Below are 22,881 nucleotides of genomic sequence, written 5' to 3' on the forward strand. Positions count from 1 at the left end.
CTTGGTAGGGTCACAAACTCTGACACACCTCTAGAACGTCTCCTTGGAGCCAAGCCAAATTATAGCCTACTGAAACCTTTGGATGTGCCTGCTGGCCCAACCTCATGCCATATAATTCACATAAGTTCTAGTACAGATCCAAAATATATGTTTTGTTGGGCTATAGTCACCTACACAAAGGATACAAATGTCTTGATCCTAGTAGTAGCGGAGTATATGTGTCTAGGGATGTAGTCTTTGATAAGAAGATTTTCCTTTTCTCTGATAATGCACTGAATTTAGCTACAGACTATACAGCTGTCAAAATCCTCTTGCCAAATATCTCTCCAATCCAGCCTACACATTCAAATGAATCTGTGGTTGATCAATTGAAAAATGTGCATATTCCTCCTCCCACTAACATTGTCTTGCAACACCAGCAGCCCCTGGAATCTCATCACAGTCATTGGGAGCAGAAGCTGAAAACAATGTACACAGTCAGGCGGTTGTCAATGAAGGTTTAGAGGCTGTTTCAGTGGATCTGCCTAGGCACACTACTGATCTAGGAAGAAATCCACTGCAACCAAGTCATACTACCTCACAACATCATATGAGAACTAGGATTAGGGATGGAATTTGCAAGGAGAAGCATTATACAATGGAGATATGCAGGAGCTGCTCTCTCTGCTATTTTTGAACCTAACAGCTATACTAAAGCATTGAAACATTCAGAGTGGAGGCAAGCCATGGAAGTTTAGTACCTTGCACTAAAGAGGAACAAAACTTGGCATTTGGTGAAGCCACAAAGAAGTATGAACCTGATTGACTACAAGTGGGTCTTCCAATTAAAGAAAACGGCAGATGGCTCCATTGATATATATAAAGCTCGATTGGTTGCCAAGGGATTCAAGGAAAGGTATGGTATGATGACACATTTAGTCCAGTAATCAAATCAGCTACTGTCAGGCTTGTGTTATCTGTGGCAATTTCCAGAGGTTGGAGTTTGAAACAATAGGATGTTCATAATGCATTTCTCCATGGCATTCTTGAAGAGGAGGTTTACATGAAACAACCACATGGGTTTGAGGATTCTAATCAACCAAAACTAGTATGCAAGCTAGATAAAGCACTCTGTGGGTTAAACCAAGCTCCAAGGGCCTAGTATTCTAGTCTGAGTTCCAAGCTATGTGAGTTAGGGTTCATATCTCCCAAAGCTGATACTTCCCTATTCATCTATAACAAAGGTGGAGTGATAATGTACATGATGGTATATGTCGATGACATAATTGTCACTCGGTCATCTAATCAAGCTATAAAGCAATTGATTCATCAGCTGCAGGGTGATTTTGCCATGAAAGACCTAGGAGAATTACACTACTTCTTGGGAATAGAAGTAAAGAAAACAACAGCTGGAATTGTTCTCACTCAGTCTAAGTACACAAAAGATCTTTTGAGAAGAATGAGTATGCAAGATTGCAAACCAGTGACTACTCCAGTGACTGTCATAGAGAAGTTGTCAAGAACTAAAGGTGAGCGATTGTCATCTGAAGAAATCACACAATACATAAGCATTGTGGGTGCCTTGCAGTATGTGACCTTAACAAGACTTGACATTTCATTTTCTGTCAATAGAGTATGCCGATTTCTTCAGGCGTCTACCACTCAACACAAAACAGCTATAAAAAGAATTTTGAGATACCTTAGATACACAGTTGGATATGGACTTAAAATAGACAAGTCAAATTCTGACTTGGTGAGCATGTTCACTGATGCTGATTGGGCTAGGGATCCAGATGATAGAAGGTCCACCAGTGGCTTTGCTTTGTTCTTTGGATCCAATTTGATATCATGGAGCTCTAAGAAATAGTCTACTATCTCTAGATCGAGCACTGAAGCTGAATATAAAGCAATGGCGAATGGTACAGCCGAAATTATCTGGATTCAGTCATTTGTCAAGGAATTGGGTGTGTTTCAGTCAAGAGCTCCCTGTCTGTGGTGTGACAACTTAGGGGCTACCAATTTACTCGAGATCATCAATATACAGCAACAACACCCCCACAGGACATAGGATATTACTCCAATCGGAGGCTCGAATCTGTATACATTGTGTGTCTCGTCTCGTGATTAATTCCTGCACTTGAAGGTACCCAGTCAATTTATGGATATATTGTCGGGAACTAATGTTCGACAGTTGGCGCGCCAGGTAGGGGCCTTCTTCTATTTTGTAGCATTAATCATGCCTCGGGCTCACTTTTGCCTTGGATTCTCTAACACCGGCTTCTACGACCACTTCAAGTCAACAGCAGACATCTTCGAGTCCCCTCCTGTTGACTCTGAGATCATCTTCGGAACTATGGTTTTTCGTTGGGATGATCAAGACGGACTGATCCACACCAGTACCCTCGAGTCCAGACCATTGGATGTGTACCGCGAGGTATGACATCTCGAGTGGGATCCCGCGGAACCTAATGTTCTCCACTGCATGGACACCAATAGCGACGAGGGTGGCGATGGTGACTCCAACACTAGCCAGAGCAATCAAACAAATCAATTCATGTTTATGGCTAGAGGCAACGAACCCGCACCGGCTAACCCAATGGTGGTGGATCCAAACGCCGTGGTCGACAACGGTGCGGAAATGCTTGAAATCCGGTGACAATCGTCACTGCCGATGATACTGGTGCCGAGTTACCACTTGAAACATCCACAGCTAGAGCCTTGCTTGCACCCGACATGACCCTCCACCAACGGATCACAGGAAGGTAGATGCCTCCTGGCCTTTCCCGATGACTTCCGGTGGGTGTGCCTCCGCCCGTGACAGCCCACGGCTCAAGGGACAAGCTCCCTCTAAACAGTCACCAAGAGGCTTCTTGGCTCGACCGCAATCGAGCCACGGTAGTGACATATTCAGTACTCCGGATGCTAACGTGCAAGGAGCTTATCTGATTCTCAGGTCCCTTCCAAAATTTGATCCGGTGAATCCACTAACTCCTATGGTCAATGAAGTCAAGATCCTACTCGATACGGCTATGATTCAATTTGCTCAAGCAAACAATCCCCGCAACTCAAGACCCAACAATCGGTACTGTCTCGAATCGAGGAGCCACAGGCAGGAATGCTCTTGAGTAGAGGAATCTCATATGGGAACCTCAGGTGGTCGAGCCCGAACATGACACCGTGAGCCTAACTGTAGCTACCCTATCCATAGGCGCAGAAATCAGGAAGACCTAAGAAACCGTATTCCTCACAACTGGCATGATCTGCGTATGGTGATCGAAAACCACCGTGAGGAACACCGTGAAGATGATCGCTGCTACTATGACCACAGATCTACAAGACGAGATGGTCGACATGACTCCCCTGCTCAAAAAGACAGGCGTGACAGTCCCCCCCCCCCTCCTCTTGAAGAGTTCAACGGGGGCTACGAGGCTTTCGTATGCAAACTTTGGTCAATTCGGTGGCCCGAGAAGTTCAAAGCGGGCCAAATCCAGAAGTGTGATGGGAAGAACAATCCCAATGAGTTGTTGCAGATCCACACCACTGTCATTCAAGAAGCTGGTGGTGACAACTGAGTAATGGCCAATTACCTGTTAATCACCCTTGATGTACTCGCAAGGTCCTGTTACTAAACTTGCCATCCAACTTGATTTGTTCGTAGGCAAAACTTAAGGCTCAGTTCATAGCCAATTTCCAAGGCACATTCGAGTGCCCAGGAATGGAGAACAACCTCTATCAGGTGCACCAAGGCGACAATGAATCCCTTCGAGATTTCATCCGTCGGTTCAGCGACAAGCATAACACGATCCCGAACATCTACGATGAGTTGGTGATCATTGCCTTCAAACGAGGTGTTCAAGGCACGGATTTGTGTGGAAAGATGGCTACTCGAAAGATCCGTATGGTCAAAGAGATTTTTGAGTTGGCTGAAAGTGCGCAAAATGAGCAAAAGTGCAGGTGCGTGCTAAAAACGTTCAATCTAGCAAGGACAAACCCGAGTCCTCGAAGAGCGGAGGAAAGAAAAACAAACCCGGTGACAAGCGCAAGAGTCCTGATACGACTATAGTTGTGGTCGACAGGAACAAATCACGCAACACTGAGGACAACAAAGGCCTCAGTTGAGGTGGCAGAAAGTGGTGTCCCATCCATCGGAGCAACCAGCACGACTTTGATGACTGCTATGTGTTCAAAAAGAAACTTGATGAAAAGGTCAAGGCAAATGTTGAGGGTGGTAATAAGTAGGTTAAGCCAAACGTTGAAGGTGACAAGCCCTAGTTCCATGAAGCTAACCATAGCTTGGCGCACATCTTCGGAGGATTTGCCATGTATGAGTCCAAAAGGTAGTACAAGGCCGTCGAACAAGAAGTCAACCTGGCCCTAACTGGGCTCACTCGGTATCTCAAGTGGTCGGAACAGCAGATCACCTTTGATCAAACTGACCATCCGACCGCGGTACCACATCCTGGTCGATACCCAGTCGTGGTTCAACCGACCATACTCAACATCAAAGTTTCTAAAACTCTGGTCGATGGTGGTAGTTCACTCAACCTCATCTTCTCCAAAACCTTGGACAAGATGGGAATTCAGATATCAGAGCTTAAGACAGGAGTCGAGCCCTTCCACGGCATAACTCTTATCTCATTGACCATGCCTCTCGGCCACATCGAGATACCGGTCACATTTGGCATGCCCGACAACTTCCATACAGAAAAGCTGACCTTCGATATCATGGACTTTGAGATGGCGTACAATGTGATTCTAGGCCACCCAATGCTGAGCAAGTTCATGGCGGTGGTTCACTATACCTACCAAACACTCAAGATCCCGGGACCCAATGGGGCTATTATAGTTAAAGGAGATCAGCGCGCAATGATCAAATGCGACAAGCAAAGGCTGGATATGGTCGAACACTTCAGTCGAGCGGCCACCACTCCTAAGGACACAAATTCTAAGCGTCAAAGGAACCAAGGTGTCATCGAGGCCAAAGATTCCAGGCTTCCAAGTCTTATTGGCATTTCTAAATCCGACGACGCCAAAGGCAAGACCAACGACGACGCCATCAACAAAAAGACCGATGGTTGTGTCAAGGCAGTGCCCCTCAACCAGTCTGAACCATCCAAGACAATTAAGGTTGGGGCTAATCTTGACCCCAAATAGGAACTCGAGCTCATCACCTTCCTCCAGCCAAACCAAGATGTGTTCGCATGGCAACCGTCCGATATGCCTAGGGTCTCCAGGGAGGTGATCGAGCATCGACAAGCTATTAAACCTGACGCCAAACCTGTGGTGCAGAAGTAACAAAGATTTACAGAAGATAGGAAGCGAGCCACCCAGGAGGAGGTCGATAAGCTCCTAAAGGCGGGCTTCATTCAAGAAGTGCGTCATCCAGGCGGGCTTCATTCGAGAAGTGCGTCATCCTACATGGCTCGCAAATCCCATCCTCATCAAGAAAGCCAATGGAAGATGGAGAATCTGCGTCAACTTCACTGACCTCAACAAGGCTTGTCCCAAGGATCATTTTCCTCTCCCGCGCATTGACTATATCGTCGACTCTACAACAGGTTGCGAGTTGCTATGTTTTCTAGATGCCTATTCAGGGTATCACCAAATTAGCATGGGATTAAAGGATGAGGGGAAAATGACTTTTACTACTCCCTTCGGTGTAGTTTGCTATGTAAAGATTCCTTTCAGATTAAAAACACTAGTGCTACATATCAAAAGTGTATTCAAAACTGTCTACAACCACAAATCGGACGCGATGTAGAAGCATACGTCGATGATGTTGTAGTCAAATAAAAAACCAGAAACGCATTGGTTGACAATCTCAAGGAAATGTTCGACAACCTCAGGAAGTATCATATGATGCTCAACCCCAAAAAATGCATGTTTGGTGTGCCATCCAGCAAGCTTCTTTCCTTCCTGGTGTCAAGTCACGGCATTGAGACCAAACCGTGCAAAATTGAGGCTCTCGACCAGATGCGGTCACCTCGAACACTGAAAGAGGTCCAGAAACTGACACGTTGCATTGCTGCTCTTAGTCGATTCATTTCTAGGATGGGCGAGCGAGGGATGCATTTCTTCAAGCTGTTGAAGAAACATGATTGGTTCGAGTGGATAGAAGAAGCGGAGCGCGCCTTCCAGGACCTAAAAATGTACTTATCATCTCCATTAATCATTACACCACCTAACGAAAAAGAGGAGCTCTTTTTGTATATTGCAGCTACCTCACAAGTTGTAAGCATGGTACTAGTGGTCGAACAGGAATGTCCCGAGAAAAAGGCCAAGGTCCAGAAACTTGTTTACTACATGAGCAAGGTTCTACATGATGCTAAGCTGCGATACCCGCAAGTACAGAAGCTGATATATGAAGTCTTGATGTCTTCCTGGAAATTACGGCACTACTTTCAAGTGCACAGGATCACCGTCATGACGACGTACCTGTTGAAGGATGTAATACACAATCAGGAAGCTATTGGACGAATCGCACAATGGGAGGTAGAGCTAAATGAGTTCGACGTAAGCTACACACCACGCACAAGCGTGAAATCCAGAGTGTTAGCGGACTTCATCCCCGAATGGACAAGCATTGAAGAAACAAGGCCAAACATGGTCGAAGACCTCTGGACACTCTTCTTTGATGGATCACTCATGCTCCAGGGTCCGGGGGCTGGCATTGTACTCAAATCTCCAACGGGCAACGAACTCAGGTACGTTGTTCAATTAGACTTTAAAGCTTCTAATAATGTTGCAGAATATGAAGGGCTGGTAAACGTGCTCCGCATAGCTGCATCGCTTGGAATTAAATGACTTCTTGTGAAAGGGGACTCACAGCTAGTCATGAACCAAGTTCAAAAGGAGTACCAGTGCTCAGACAACAACATGGTGGCTTACTTACTCGAGGTACGAAAGCTCGAGCAAAAGTTCGAAGGGCTAGAAGTAACGCATATTAGAAGGAGTGATAACTCTACTGCGAATGAACTTGATAGTCTCGCTTCTTCTCGAGTACCGGTACTCATAGGGGTCTTCATTGAGAAACTCCTTAAACCATCTGTCCCAATAGTTTGGCGAACAAATGTTGCCCAACCCGACCAGTAGTCTGGCCAGGTCAGCGAGGCAGAACCCGTAGACACGGATGCTGCACTACTCAAACACAACCTGACATGGATGACTTCGTACCAAGCCTATCTCGAGGGTTGAGACATCCCTTATGATGATGAATCTACTGAGAAAATCGTTTGTAAATCCAAGCTCTACGTTTTGGTAAATGACAAGCTGTACCAAAAGGAAGTAATGGAATCTTGATGAAGTGCATCACTCAGGAAGAGGGCAGTAGAATTTTGCTCGATATCCATGGAGGCATGTGTGGTAATCATGCGTCTTCTCGCACCTTGGTCGGAAAAGTTTTTCATCACGGATTCTATTGGCCGACTACCCTCCAGGATGCTTTCGAGATGGTCAAAAAGTGCGAGAGCTGCCAATTTTTCAGAAGGCAGACCACACGATCAGCCCAAGCTCTGCAAACAATTCCTCTTTCTTGGCCTTTCTCCGTCTGGGGCTTGGATATCCTGGGACCATTCCCAAGGGCCCAAGGTGGTTAAAAGTTTCTATTGTGGCTATCGACACGTTCACTAAGTGGATAGAGGTTGAACTCGTAGGAAAAATAATTGCACAAGCGGCCAAGAAGTTCATGAGGAGCATAATTAATCGATTTGGCATTCCACATCGGATAATTATGAATAATGGTAGCTAGTTCAGAAGTGGGACCTTTATTGAGTTCTGTGAAGAATTCGGTATAAAAACTTGTTTCGCCTCAGTAGCTCACCTGCAGAGTAACGGTCAAGTTGAGCATGCTAATGGTATAGTCTTACAGGGCATCAAAACTTGGGTCTTTGACAGGCTAAAAGCCTACTCGAAACGCTGGGTAAAAGAACTTCTCTTGATACTATGGGTCGTTCGTACTTCGACTAATAGGGCCACCGGTCCATTCTTCTTGGTTTATAGAGCGGAAGCGGTACTCCTGACTGAGTTGCAGTTTGGATCACCTCGAGTGGAAGGTTACTCCGAAGAAAGGTAGGAGCAATTACGAGCGGATGACAAAAATTTACTCGAGGAGTACCGAGATCTAGCATCTATTCGAGCAGCTAAGTATCAGTAAGCGTTGCATAGATACCAAAGCTAGAGAATTCAGCCTAGGAAACTCACTGTTGGGGACCTCGTCCTACAGAAGGTGTAGAAACAGGCCCAGCGCCACAAGTTATCACCTAAGTGGGAAGGACCTTACATAGTAGTCGAAGCCACTCTACCTGGATCAGTACGACTATCTACGTGAAATGGCAAGATACTCGAGCACTCGTGGAACATCAACCAACTCTAAAAGTTTTATTCATAGAAAAGGTAGGTTACAGGTAAGTCAATTACATTCGATTCGGTTCGCTACTTGATTATATAATCTTTCCCTTTTCCTCTAATCCATGTGGCTAGTGCAAAATTGGCAGAAAGGATCCGCCTAGCTCTTGCAAATAGTGAAGATCCACAACCTCCAAAAGTTTGGAGGTGTATGGACCCTCATTCACCCTTGGACGAGTCGAGGAACCTTTTATACTCCTCCCTCAGGCGGTAGCCGATCACTCCAGGAACCGACCGCCGACCAGCATAAGGGCCAGGACAAGTGGCTGAGGCAAAGGCCCCGCTGGAGCTGCTGACCGGCGCCGATGATGCCGAGTGGAATTCTGTGTGGCGCAAAGGTGATCTGGCGGTTGCCGACGGAGAAGGCGACCACGCCTCCTTAGCCGGCGATGACTCGGGGGCTCCACTACCAAAGACCTCGATGGCAGCTTGGTCGATGATCCGGTCGAGATCACCACCATCCTCATTCCTCTCTGGTGCGGAGCACTACGCCGTCTAGCCTGAAGCATAGGTCTTGATGTAACAGCATACGTGCTGAGTGAGGGGACGGTGATGATCTACGATGAGAGTTTCTTCCCTCTCCTTCTTAGGCCCACAACTCGAGTCATCGTCATCGAAGGAAGTAATGATAATGACCTCAGGAGATACCATGGAGAGAGGCCTAGGAGAGAGAAGATATGGAATTGGTTCAAGAGGCAGAGATGGAGTGGAAGCCATGGCTTCAAGCTCTACGAGCCCTAGGAGGCAATGGGTAAAGGAAACAAAGGAGACAATGAACAAACGGCTTTGAGTCCCCTCTATTTATAGCGGGGGAAACGGGTCATACTGTGTAAACGTAGCTGTCAAGATCCAAAACGATGGTGTCGCCTCGGGCGCGTAGGGTGTTCAGCAAAAGTCGAGAACGTCATGATGGCATTATTGCTTGTCTCATCTCTGCAAAGAGGGATGAGCAGCCATTACGATTCATCAAATCAAGGTTGCGGTGAAAATGAGCACAAATGGGAGTGGCGTCTTTTAATGCCCACCTACCCGACGGTTCGTGTTTACTCGATAACCACATTTCAATTAAAACCATAACGCTCAGGGGCTTGAATTCTCGAGTATTTAGTCGAGAACGAGCTTTTCTCTTTGTCCGACTCAGTCACCGAGTATATAGTCGAGAATGAGCTTAACTCTTCGTCTGACTCCATTATCGAGTACATAGTTGAGAGCTATAATACTATTCTCCGATCAATGGTACAACTACGTCCTTTTCTATTCTCCGATCAAGTAATTTCTTCCTTGACCATAGAGTCGGGGGCTACATCGTAATACCATATTCCTTTTATATGTTTTTTGCAAAATTTTATCTGGCTCTACTTCAATCACGTTAAATAGAACCAACGGAAGCCTGTGTTGGGTCAATGACGGACAACTATACCTAAGGAAGCATAACGGCATAGAGATTGTCAGACATCTCACACCTAACGGCCAAAAGGGTTCTGAAGTCCTAGTCTACCTCGCGTGTGCTCTCTATCGAGTTCATGTTTGTATGCTGATCGAATGCGCAAGTTGATAAAAGTTCGCAAAAAATTCGATATGCTTTTTCTTTTTATAGTTTTGTATTAGTCTTTTGGTCATTATTATGGTCTTCTCGAGTATTGGAGGGCTGCGCATCTAATGGCCTATCTAGTTAAGATTTCAGGTGTTGACAGATGCGTAATCGTATGGTCTTGAGAATGATAACAACATGTATCTATCAGTTATTGCATCTACTTATGCTAATCATATTTCATCGACAAGGGAATAGCAGACAAAAGCATAATAGACTAGAAAAATATAGTATTGTTGCGGACATTCTCAGATCATAAAATATGTTTTACAGGTGTTATAGCAGAATGGATCATCAGTCCGAGGGACTCCCCTCACTATCATCACTAGGCAAACTAAGCCTTAACGACTTGATAAAGGCTGGAACCACCGGGTGAACGCTTTCAATAAGTTTTGCGGCCTCCTTGCTAGTACAGTTGAACCTGACTATCACCAATGGGGTATCGAACGCGGGATTGTAATTCTTGAGGATACCTAGCAATGTGGCGGCACTTGCAGAGGCTGCTTGGGACATAAGGTCGAGTGTCTGCTCCTTCAGCTCTTGATGAACAAGGACAGTAGCATCCCATTGAGCGATGGCAGCATCCCGTTCAGTCATCATGGCCTTCTTTTCAGCTCACGCTATGTTCACTTGATTCCTAAGTTTCTCCTGATACTTGATGTCGTTGTCAATTTTCTTCATTACGTTAGAAAGAAGTTTTTCCTTGTTACAGGAGGACTCAAGGCCTGAAGAAGGTAAACCGGAAAGTAATTTTTGTTAGTCACCCAATAATCGAATCATGCACTTGTGATCGGGGATAGACTTACATTCGATTTTCTCCCTCTTGGCTTCGAGCTTCTTGTGGTGGTTGGCCTCGGCGGCAGCTACCTAAGCGCCTGTAATTTGGAGAAGAACCTTTATCGCTGCCCACGGGTCATTGGTTGGGATCAATATTGAAGTTTCATTTCCCTTGAGCTGTGGGTCTTCTTCGGGAGCGCTCGAAGCAGGATCTCTAGTCTAAGGAATTGGAGCCGAGGCTGAGTCAACTGGGGAAGTCAGTCTCGGATGACTGGTCAAAACACTGGCAGCCTGGGTTTGCGCCTCTGTTGATAGTCTGCAATCAACAGAATAAGGAAAGTGGAAAAGAAAAGATTGCCAGTCGAGATTAGGATCTAGAACAAACCTCGTTGAAATTGGGAAGTGTGAAATGATGCTTGACTTTAGCCTTTTTGTGGTCACCTTCTTCGTTCTTGGACCGGCAGGCAGAGCCGGTGGAGGAGTTACACATAGACCAGGAAAAGCCAAGGCATCTGTAGCCTGCAAAGAACCAGATGATAAAAAAATTATTATCTAGTGGAAGTATGACCAACTAAAGAGCGATAATTTGACTAAAATTACCTCTCTGGTCGAGTCATTAGAAATGACGGTCCCTTGAGTTGGCGATTATGAGGACGCGCCAGACGTCCCCTAAAAAAGCCACCCACGCAAATTCGTCATTAGAAGAATGACCGAGATAAAATCGATAACTCGAGAAGAGTTACCTTTTCTTCTGAGTCATCAAGTGTGGCAGTTGCTCGAGGAGGTGATTGGGTGGGTATGCTCACTATCCCCTAACAAAAGGACACTCATCCAAACTGAATGCATTCAAGTATTCACTTGATAATTTGAAAGAAAATAAGAAGATAATAAGAATTTCAATTTTGATACCCGTGGGTTCCTTCGCTTGCGCTTGAGAGGGCTCGAATCAGGCAGCAGGTGAGAAGATGAGGACGATCTCTTCGATCGAAGAGACCCCTCATCATCCTCATTGGCTGATCCTTTCCTCTTGTCGACAGCATCAGCAGAAGAAGTGCCATCGAGATCAAAGACCTCACTCGAAAGGATGTGCTCTTAGCGGAAGACTGGAGCCTGCAGTCATACAGACAAGTCAAATCAAATAGAAAATGATCGGTCCTACTTTTTCCATTAAGAAAATCCTTACATCTGATCAAGGATTTGCTAAGGAATAAGGCAGAATGCCACATTCTAGTGCTCTGGAAGAGATGAGCTTGTTCAACCCGGAAGTGACATCCTGTGCAGATAGGGCTGAAAAAGAGAAGAAAGGGTACTCGACAAAGCTCGAAGGTCATAGCAAAAAGAAAAAGGCAAAGTGCTAACTAAGACTTACATCCGGCTGCGTCCCTGGAGGCATCCTCATCCCCACTGTATTCCCAAGTCAGGCGCGTTCGCATCCTCAAGGGGCTCAATCTCTTGCTAATAAAATCTCTGGCCACATGCCACCCGGTTAGGCCAAATTGCCTTAGAATGCCAATCCTGTTGGCGTAGTATGTGGTGTGGTCGGATTATCGGTGCTCTTGTGTCCAAGATAGATTTTGGACGGGGAAAAGGCCTCTATATACTAAAGGAAAACCAATTGGCTTGGGATTGGAAATGTAACCAAAGTTTTTTCCAATCCTTCGACTAGGAGGAGGTTAGGGGGACCAAGATATAGGAATTTTTCATTCCACTCCACAATTGGAAATCACACCCCCGATACATTTATTCTCTGTAATCCTCTTCAGTTTATAAAAGTACTAAAAAAGATTTAAACTTGGCTCGATTCCAAGGAAAGCCTCACACAGATGGATAAAAACACTTAGCATGATGACGGAGTTGGGGTTCAGGTGGTGAAGTTCAATTTGATATTGATCGAGCACATTGAGAAGAAATTTGGAAGGAGGGATGTTGAATCCACAACGAAAGAAAGATTCAAAAACTACAAACTCATGCTCGATCTTGCAGGAAGGGAATCTCTCACTAGATGTCGTCCTCTATTCAACCAGGCTGCATGGTGGCACCACTCCATTCGCTTCAAGTTCCGCCAGCCGAGACTCTTGCATCGCCGAGGGTGTCCAGGCCTCGATCATGAACCGTGCTTCATCGTACTGATTGAGTGAGGCGCTGACGGCTGCTGCGTCTGACCACTTCTCTACCGAGGAGGAAGTCGGGATCTTCGAAGAAGAACTGGGATCCATGGAGCTAAAGATTTTTTGGCGGTGATGCGTGCTGGGAGCGGAGAAAGCCGAGAGGCTTGTGCAAGAAGACTGGTGGCAACGATGAGGAATGGTCGCTACAAGTCCGGGTCATACGGATAAATAATAAAAAAGTTACCGTCTCTTCGACCACTCCCACCTTTACAATGCTTCAAACAGCGCAAAAAGAGGAACGATGACAACGTGTGAATCTCTGCATGCCCTTCTGCCCGCATTAAATGCGTCTATACACATTGTTTCAAATTTTAAAAGATTTTTTTAACACTACTCGGAGTCGGGTGTCGATCAGTTGAGTTCATTAATCTTTTTCTTCAAGTCTCGAGTGTGGTTAGTCACAGGGCGCTTGACCCGACTGAGCTTCCACTCGATACTCGAGGAAGGATCAGTCCATACTCAATTCTTTCAACTATGATACTGATGCACTTTACTCGACCAAGCTTAAACTTGGTGGCACTCGAGTGGGCGCTTATGGAAACTCCTTCTCCTGGGTAGAGTTACGGGGCTACTATCAAATATCTAACTATGGGATATGCGTATAAGGAATATATCATACATAGACAGGGTATGTACAACACATATTAGACAGCTCTAGATATCACAGAACTAAATCAGTGGTACCTAATACACCCGGAATCAAGGAAGTACATAATAGGAAGGTTTAGATTGGTTACCTAACTCGGAACAATCAGTATTCAAAATAGATCTATCTACTTGAACGTTAAGGAAGACAACTCCCTATCGATTACGGCTAGATAGGAGTCGGTACCTCACCCCTATATAAGGCGGAAAAGCTGGGGGAAAAAATAGAGAGAGGATGCAAGCATCAAGACCCCAACAGAGGAGCTACTCGGCAACTTTAGCCCTCGGTTAGATTAGATCTGATCTACTCCTTATAATAGTCTTAGCCACATTGCTTGTACTCGAGATCATCAATATATAGCAGCAACACCCCCACAGGACATAGGGTATTACTCCAATTGGAGGCACGAACCTATATACATCGTGTGTCTCGTCTAATGATTAATCCCTGCACTCGAAGGTACTCAGTCAATTTACGGACATATTGTCGAGAACTAAGCATATAGAGGTGGATTATCACTTTGTTGAGAGAAGGTAGCTCTGAAGGCATTGGAAATCAGACATATTACAAGCCAAGATTAGCTCACAGATATGTTCACCAAGCCGATAACAGCAAGACAACTGATGACATTGTGTACCAATCTCAATCTCATGAGTTGTGATTGAGGGGGGCTGTGAAAGAATACATGTAATCATCAGTTCTAGTCTTCAGGTCCTAGTCTTCACGGTAATGCCGTTGTTGGCAATTGCTTGGTGGTCACATTTGTTCTAAATGCCAGCAATGTTCTCACATTTTATATGATCGTGAACATTGTACAACCTGTATAAATATATGGATCCAGCTCAAAATTGGAGTACGGGTTGCAAACTTCTTCTGCTCAATATGTCAAATAATTGTACAAAATTGGTTACGTATAAGATTTGTAGTCATATTAGTAGTATATGATGGAGTTCGAGTATGACTCTAGGTGGAATCCTAGTAGAACTCCTGTAACCAAGGCTCCTCATAAATATGAGAGGAGAGACACTGTTATAATCGTGATGGCATAGTGACAGGTCTGCAGGAGACGGTGACAGTTCTGCTGGAACCCTAGAAATTGTCAATGTTGCAAATTGGGGAGAATCACCCGTAGTCATACCCCAGGATATAGGTTTTGGCTAAACTTTGTTCACAAACATCGTGCATCTAGTGTCGTCTATGATCGTGTGCATCTTCTCGGTAGATCGATCCATTGCTTTCGCTCATGGCTAAATTTTCTAACAAGTGATATCAGAGCCATGTATACAGTGAATCTAGAGATGGTGGGTGGAAGATCACGTTGAGACCTGAGGATTATACATTTACAAAATGTTGTGCAACGTAAAAATGGTGTGATGCAGACATAACACAAGGTGGAGCATGGCGACAATTGGTGTGCACAGGCGATGCACGCACTATTACGGCGGGTCGATGTCAGCATTGGTAGTGGATAGGGTTGAAAGCCGGGTGTTGTCGTCAGGGGTGACACAAATGTCAACAGAGGAATTGAAAGAAGACATGCAGGACACGCTCACGGTGGCCGACATGGACCGCACGAAGGTGTCCTGGTCTGTAGATAGCGTGTGGCTGTGTGCATATCGTAATGATGTGGGTTCGCGAAAGGGCTTGGTTGAAGTGGTGAAGACACAGTGCTATGGCAGGCCATGGTGGCGTTACGAGTACGGTCGAGTCATGCGAGTGGACATGATGTCGAGGCAGCAAGCGCACTACAGGAGGTCATGTAGGTCTAGAGTTGGACTCGAGTTTGGTTCCTACACGGAGTGGACATGAGGAGTTCGGCATGGCGCTAGTGGGTTAGTCGGCCAGGTGAGGGAGCACCAAGGCTCATAGGCAAGCTGCAACTTGGCTGGGGAGCGGCTCGGCTTCGTACTGGTCAGCGGGTGAGTGTGGCCCAGTGGCAAGTGAGCCGGCGGGACAGCCTTACCTCTTGCTGAGAGGGTGGTTATGCCACACCCACAGGGTTAGTGCCCCTTATGGGGCGGTTAGGCATTGTCGCCCTCCCAAGGGATGATTAGTCCGTATGTCACCACCCCTTCTAATTAGTCTCTATAAAAAGGTTGAAATTCAGCCAAAATGACTATTTTAATCCAGAAAAAAGAAAGAGAGGGGGAGGAGAAGAGAAGGAGGCAGCGCAGCAAAGCCCTACTGCTTTTGATATACGAACATTTTGGATCTCGACTTCCGACAATTTTACTAGACTTTTATTTGGATCTAGGGATAAGCGACATAACAGTAGTTATATTAAAATAAGGCTTTTGTGTCTTTTGTAGCAATTTCAACGGGGTAGGATAGCCATTAGATATATAGTTGTATTTAGAGTACGATATTTTCGATTATCTAGACTTTACAAAATAGTGTTGTAGGTAATAATTATAGATAATTAGAAATTTTATTCAGTAGACGTTAGTTTAAACTGGTTAGTTTGCTTAGTAGCAATATAGATTGTAGTGAACTTAATGTATTGTTAGACGATCATCGGTTCCAGTAATTTTGTCAGAGTTTCTATAATCATAAGTATAGGGTTTTAGTATTAACATTGGATATATTTTCGGATGTTTTTAGGTATGTTCGATAAGCTATATTTTCAGATATATTATGGTGAAGGTCAGATTTGTTATGGTCCTAACGGTGTAAATCTCTCTTGGGTTTCAATATGTCCTCAAGACACTTAGTAGAGCCAATGAGAGGACCATAGTGGGCGTGTGCAAGTGGCTGATGCGCCATTTTCAACTGGATCCCCAACACCATGAGCTTAAGCTGAGAGTTGTGCTAAGCCGTTCTACTCAGGGGTACTTTAGAGAGCTCATCCCGATTAATGCGACAGCTACTTGGAGGCAGTACGTAGATATAGCATATGAACATGGTCTCTCTCTTGTGCCGCTAGTTGAGGCGTACCAAAAAGATCCAACAGAGATAAACATTGGGGACACAATAGCAGGAACAAGTCGGACCGTGGTGGATGAAGCAGACTCGGCAACTGTTGGGGACGAGCAGAACATTGGGGATGTGTAGAAGATGCAACCGAGGGGTGTAGCCGAAGAGGGGGAACACATCTCTAGCATAATTGAAGAGATGGAGAGGGAGATTCAGGAGCTCGATGATTCCATTGCCGATGACGATTCATTCGACGAGGAGGAATATGCTTCTGTTCCTACAGAGTGGAGAAATCAGGATTTTTCAAAACGAGTAGTCAGTGAGAGTCATCGTACACATAGGAATATCATGAGAATGAGGTGTCTTAGGGTGCTATGTACCCTAATAAGGAGGCTATTATTGATGCAGTGAATGCTGGTCATTGTCTCTTTAGAGGCAGTTCAAGATTGTGAAGTCAAGCAAAAGAGAGTAGGACGTCAAGGGTTTAGTGCCTAGTTGTCCATGGAGGGTGCACACATTCAAGGGAAGTGAGTTGACCGTTGGAAGTGCTCAACGGTTAGGGAGCATAACTGTCACATTGAGAAAATAGTGTTTTCCCACCAAAACTTATCATCTGCTTTTGTTGCCAATGTTATGTAAGAAGAGATTATGAACAACATAAAGTATGAGCCACGATCAATAATCCGTTGTATTGAGGAAATATTCCAGTACACAATAAGCTACGCCATGGCATGGAGGATGAAACAGAAGGCTATTGAGATGAGGTTTGGATCATACGAAGCATCATATGACAATTTACTACATCAACTAGACACAATATGTGCGAGAAACCCTTCCCATTTACTTTACAATTTTCAAGATATTTTACTCATCGGGATTTACATTACTTCAAGTCTGCATACATCCATCTGGACGCCGGTCCGTACTCGATCATGTGGCACTTGGAGGGGCAAGATGCGCCCTCTTGGGATTGCGGTGGTTCTTCTTGCTTCAGTTGTTGGATCTAGAGGTGAGGAGAGTTTCATGCATTGCCAAAGCTTTTACAGTTTTCCCCATTTCTTGTATGGGATAGACTAACTTATGCGTGATGGCGTAGCAATGTGGAGGCCTGATTGTTTCTCCATGTTTGCTTTCTTTCCAGGCCACAATTAAGCATTCTTAAAAGACCACCGTGTGATTTGTTTGGGTAACTTGCAGGTTCAAGAATTTTCTCTGCAATGCACATGTTGGTTAACTGATCTGTGGTGAGAAACGATAGTTCTGTGTGTTTACTTCAAAAGTTGAGCAAATTGTGGGGAGGATGCTATGAATTTTGTTAGGATTAAATAGGATTTTTTTTTTTCTGAATTCCAATTAAGATGACAGTGCAATGTCGATGGCATTTACACTTTCCACTCTTGCATTACTTGGCTCATGAGCCAGCCGAGTCGGCTCGAGCCATCAACTAGCCCGACCCGAGCCCATTTCTCGACTCGGTCATCTAATCGAGTCGAGCCTGGCTTGGCTTGCCCACAGTCGAGCCCGTTCGAACCGAGCTAGGCCTAGCTTGGCTCGGCTCGTTTCCACCCCTAAGCCTAGAGATGCTGGCCAGGTGTGTGACTGTGTAATGGGGTGGGGACTGGGGTAGTGAACCCTAAGCTAAGATAGGTGGCGTGAGCTGGGCTGTAAAGAGTTGGGCTAGGTTGCAAAGAGGTGGGGCAGGCTACATTGCATCTAACATCTTGAGTGACCTATGGGCACCCACAAGCAAAATTTAAAACCCAAACCTGACCCAATCCATTTTGGGTACTCGACCCACCAAGCTTGTAGGAGAAAATGTGGACCTAGACCCATCAAATGCAAAATCCGCAGATACCCAAACCCACAGGTCCAATTTCTAGACCTAACTCTATCTATTATTTTGATTGATACATAATATCTAACATTAATTCCAAAGAAAAATTCACCAATGGTCCATAAACTTGTGCCAAGTTCTCATATACATCCACAAACTTTCAAAATACACAGTCAAACATTTAAACTTGTTCTAGTGTGTCATCTAGGTCTAAAATCCCTTTGACCACTTCGAGCGCCGACGTGGCGTGCCGGGTGGAGCTAACATAGACTATGGCACAATCTAGGGCGCCATCCTACTCCAAAATACCTATCCTACCCTTGCCTCCTCCTTCAACCGTTTATTTGTTGCGGCTCAATTGGCGATGGCGCATCCAGGTCCAGCAAGGAGCATGGCCCGATGCATCCAGGCTCAATCTCAGTGTGTAGGGCGCCAGGGAGCAGGGTGGCAGTGCATGGGTGTGGAGCTCCCACGAGTTGAAGCCTGACTGGAGATCCCACACGTGCACCTCCTTCCTCTTCCTCGCCGATCGCCACTGCGTGCTCGTTGATCTCCATGACAAACTCCAGGCCACGAGCTGCCTTTTCCCAAGCTGACCCCAAGTTTAGCTCCGCTATGGTCCAGTGAAGCGTACCGCTCCTTCCCTTCCCCTCTCTCCCTCTCCAGCATGATGTCACCGTCGACTCAAGCGCCGCAACCCACCATGGTCGCTGCCGACCATACTCGACACCACGTATGCTGCCATCGACGCCTCAAATGGAACCGCCACAATGCGTTGAACCTCGTGGTACCCCTCCCTGGCCGAGACTCGCCGCCATTCACTGCCAACGACTGGTCAAAGCCTAGTCAAACCTCCCCGTGCAGCAAATGTGAGCAGCAGCCTCCGACTAACGGGTCCACTGATTCCATCGCCACACCCACGCTCCCCTCCACCAGCGACAACATGTAGGGCTGCTTCTTACCGTCGCCAAGCAACCCTGTGCCCGGATCTGGCCCTCCTAGCCGCACCCACGCACTGTTGCCCTGCGCTCTGCTCCATACCACCCCGCTCGAGACTAAGCCTAGATGCACCTCACCCTGCTCCCTAGCAGACCTCGATGTGCCACCGCCAATCGAGCTGTTAGAATCGGAAAATAAAAGAAGAAGATACAATCCACGTTAGCTCCAGCCAGCACACCATGTCAACACTCGAAGCGGTCAAAGGGATTTTGGACCTGAATGGCACCCTTTGTATTTGATGGTGCATTTTGAGAGTTCTAGTAGGTAGATGAAAACTTGGCACAAGTGTATTCTTAATTCCTACTAGTGCCCATAAATCTTGGTCGAGTTCCGAGAGGCAGTTGAAGGCTACTGAATTAAAAGCTTGAGATATACTGAGCTGAAGCAGAACTGCAGAAGGGCATCTTACACGAGGTTACAGATATATGCTGTCCCAGATACAACCTTTTCTTGAAGAAGTTTCATAAGTTTCTTTTCTTGATACAACCTTTTCTTGAAGAAGTGAAAGTTTCATAAGTCTCTTTCTTGATAAAACAGCATGCGAAAAATATCTGATTCACATCGGTAACCACAGTAAAGATGGATCATATTCGTACGGAATCATTGCATTGAATCTGCGTATGCAAACACTTCTACAAATTTATAATGTGAGTGCCGAAAAAATTCCTCTGAGAGAAACAAAGATCTGAAGATTTTCCCCATCCGAATAAACACTGCCGTACAATGCGTCCCCTAGGTTTGCACCGATTCGTCTTCAACCTCGATCTATCTCGCATTTCCGCCGCCGGAGAAGCACACAAGGCTTGAGACAACAAACGGAGAACCATCAGCGATGCAGCCGGTGCGTCAAGTAAAGGACTTGAGTAAACACGCAGTGGCAAGCGGATTTGAGCTCGACATACTAGCGATTTCCAGATCAAGTAAAGCATAGTTTCAGAATACTAGCCAGTTGTTACCATTTAGCAAGGAAGCTCGGTTCTCCGTTCTGCTGGGCTGCAGGAGCAGAGCTCTGGTCACCGGCAGAAGTTTTTCCCTTGTTGACACGGCCAGCGTAGTAGCCTGCTCTTGTCAAATTCACGACAAGGTTTAAACCGACGAAACTAGTTTCCTAATGGTGTTGATACTTAATAGCAAGCATGGTTCAAGAAACGAAATGGGGAATTTGAACAGGAAACGCTCTCATCCGAATTGCACGCACCAGGAACACCAGGGACTTGTGCGTTGACCTGCTCGTCAACGGCCTGTGCAGGCGGCGCCGCCGCTGGCTTCTCTTCGTAGCTCAGCGGACGGCCGACGAAGTAGCCTGTACTGACAGCAAAAGGAGAAGGAACTGATTTGCAGGAGGATTATTTGGACAAAGTAACCAAGAAATGGAAATCCTTTCTAGACAGCGGTTCTGTTTCTTTGGCGAGCTTATTTTGCTTGAGAAATGGAAACGCGGGTCACTAAGGCTGCGCAGCATACCAGGTGGATTGTCGGCGCCGTCGCTCATGGCGGATCTCCGGCAGGCAGCTCCTCTTTCCGGCGATAGCGAGGCGACGAGCAAGGTGAAAGGGCAGCGTAGAGTAGAGTAGGCTGCCTCCTTGGGCGGATCTCCGGTTGTTGGATTGGAGAAAAGAAGACGCCGTCAGCCGCATTCGGGAATATGGCAATCGGAGAAAAGGAGACTTGGGTGTACAGTATATTAAGGAAAATGTTATAAGTAGGACTAGGTTCTTTGGCTCGGATCTGGCTAACTGGACCGTGGCCAAGGCCGTGTCTCTCCTTGTATCGGAGGCTCGTCTCATAGCATAGTTCGTAAGAGATCGTGTCATACTAGGTGACAGGGCACGGTGGGGCGACCGGCGTGAAGGTGGGACGGGTGGTGCAGGGCAGCAAGGCGGAGGCGGTGCAGGGTGGGCTGGGACGGCGACACAATCAAGGTGGCGCAGGGCGGGGTGGGGCTTAGTTGGGCCTAGGTGTGACGACATGACGTATCATGACCTCAGTCTAGATATGATCTAACGACATATGCCATACCGTGCATACAGTAGCATGCCTCAAACCAACCTAGACATGACCCAGTTAGCTAGCTCTACTCTGGCTTATGCCGTCATGATCAAAAGATTATGCCTGTCCAAGGTCCGATCCAAAGGGTGGGGCTACCGTTTCACGGCCAGTGAGCCCTCCCTGAGGTCCCAACAACTTTTTACCATGAATGAGGGAGAGAAAAGAGGATAAAGAGAAGGAAAAGAAAAAATGAGAAAAAGGTGAATAAATCACTGACTCCTCTGTATCTGTCACTGCTACTGATCCACACCACTACGCTCTCCTAATGTTGCTGGCTCTTGCTGTGACGCATTCGAAGCAGTAAGGGAAGCAATTGTCGTATGTATAGCAGGATTCATTTATTAACTAGATATCACTGACGACGTATGTTAGGATTTTAACAGAAGCATCATCAGAATCATCAAGCCAAGCACAAAATTAACATACAAGATATGATATTTTTTAACGAGGTTCAGCCAAGTTGCCTATATCCTCGGAGCTCCTCCCCAACTGTTTGTCTTTCCTTTTGATTACAACAGTAGTGCCTTCTATTTAAAGGTCCGAAATTAGGAGTTTGACTACAACTCTAATTCTAGTCCCACCTAATTATAACTCAAATCTATCTGTAACCCACCATATACACATATTCCAACACACTCCACCTTGGCGAATATGCACGCCAACTTGGGTCCACCATGTGTGAACTTCCGTGTACCTAGACTTGAGCCGTCTATCTCCGCTGCTCATCCTGAACAGTCCGACGAGGATACCTGGTCACCAGAAACGTATTCAACAAAATTTGCAGCTCCTACCTCCATGACTTCACCTTTCAGCTTGTACTGATGACTTCCTGTCTTCTCCCCTATCATCACAGTCTTACCATCCTGCATCACATTCAATGTCTTCTTATCTAACATCGCCTGATACAGCCAACCTTCTCCATGTAGAAATCCAAACGATATTAGATTCTTCCTAAGTCCCGGTACATGCCGCACACCCTCAAGTAGCACTTCTTGTCCATCATACATTTTCAGTTTGATATTGCCGACTCCCATAACACGGTAACCCGTGTTATCTCCCAAGCGAGCAAGACCAAAATCATCTTCAGAGTATGAAGAGAACCACTCCTTGTTTGTTGTTGCATAATATGAACTTGCCGAATCTAACAGCCATGCTTCACCACAAGACTTTCACTTGATAGCACGAGAAGATCACCATCGCTATCCGAGTCATCTTTCTTGGAAACAATAATATTTGCCACGCCCTTCTGCAGCTCTGGACAATCTTTCCTTATATGTCTCCAATCCTTGCATTTATAGCACTGTGGCCCCTTCTTCTTCTTTTTCTTGTCAGTCTTCCTGCCTCGATCACCTTTGACGAAAAAAACATCTCCAGATGAACTCTCACCAGTATTGTTCTTCTTCCTTTATTCATGAGCAAACAACGCCGCAAGAATATCATCCACTTTGACCGCCTCTTTACCATACGTCAGTGTTGTGACCAAGTGCTTATAAGAGCTTGGCAAGGAACACAGAAGAATAAT

General features: G+C 45.9%; 1 protein-coding gene across 2 annotated transcripts; it reads right to left on the reverse strand.

Moving 5' to 3' along the window:
* Positions 1 to 19,862: 19,862 nt before the first annotated feature.
* LOC133900826 (uncharacterized) lies at positions 19,863 to 21,005 on the reverse strand. 2 transcript variants are annotated; one of them, XM_062342077.1, is made up of 4 exons: positions 20,775 to 21,005; positions 20,509 to 20,618; positions 20,267 to 20,369; positions 19,863 to 20,112 (listed from the first exon to the last, which is right to left on the reverse strand). In XM_062342077.1, exons 1-4 carry the CDS (start codon positions 20,945 to 20,947, stop codon positions 20,076 to 20,078), a joined length of 423 nt encoding a protein of 140 aa, XP_062198061.1. In that variant the 5' UTR covers positions 20,948 to 21,005; the 3' UTR covers positions 19,863 to 20,075. The 2 variants fall into 2 exon arrangements, with proteins under 2 accessions (XP_062198061.1, XP_062198062.1); XM_062342078.1 differs by having other exon boundaries at positions 20,509 to 20,613; positions 20,775 to 20,984.
* Between the last annotated feature and the right edge of the window lie 1,876 nt (positions 21,006 to 22,881).

Source organism: Phragmites australis, chromosome 19 (assembly GCF_958298935.1).
Source record: "Phragmites australis chromosome 19, lpPhrAust1.1, whole genome shotgun sequence".
Lineage (NCBI taxonomy): Eukaryota > Viridiplantae > Streptophyta > Magnoliopsida > Poales > Poaceae > Phragmites > Phragmites australis.

Bases quoted from the DNA above. Each gene is read 5' to 3' on its own strand.
- LOC133900826 (XM_062342077.1), bottom strand. From the start codon at position 20,947: ATGCGGCTGACGGCGTCTTCTTTTCTCCAATCCAACAACCGGAGATCC. The intron at 20,370-20,508 runs GTGCGTGCAATT...TGACAAGAGCAG, and splicing joins ACAAGTCCCTGGTGTTCCTG to GCTACTACGCTGGCCGTGTC. The intron at 20,113-20,266 runs GTAACAACTGGC...TGTTGTCTCAAG, and splicing joins CCGAGCTTCCTTGCTAAATG to CCTTGTGTGCTTCTCCGGCG.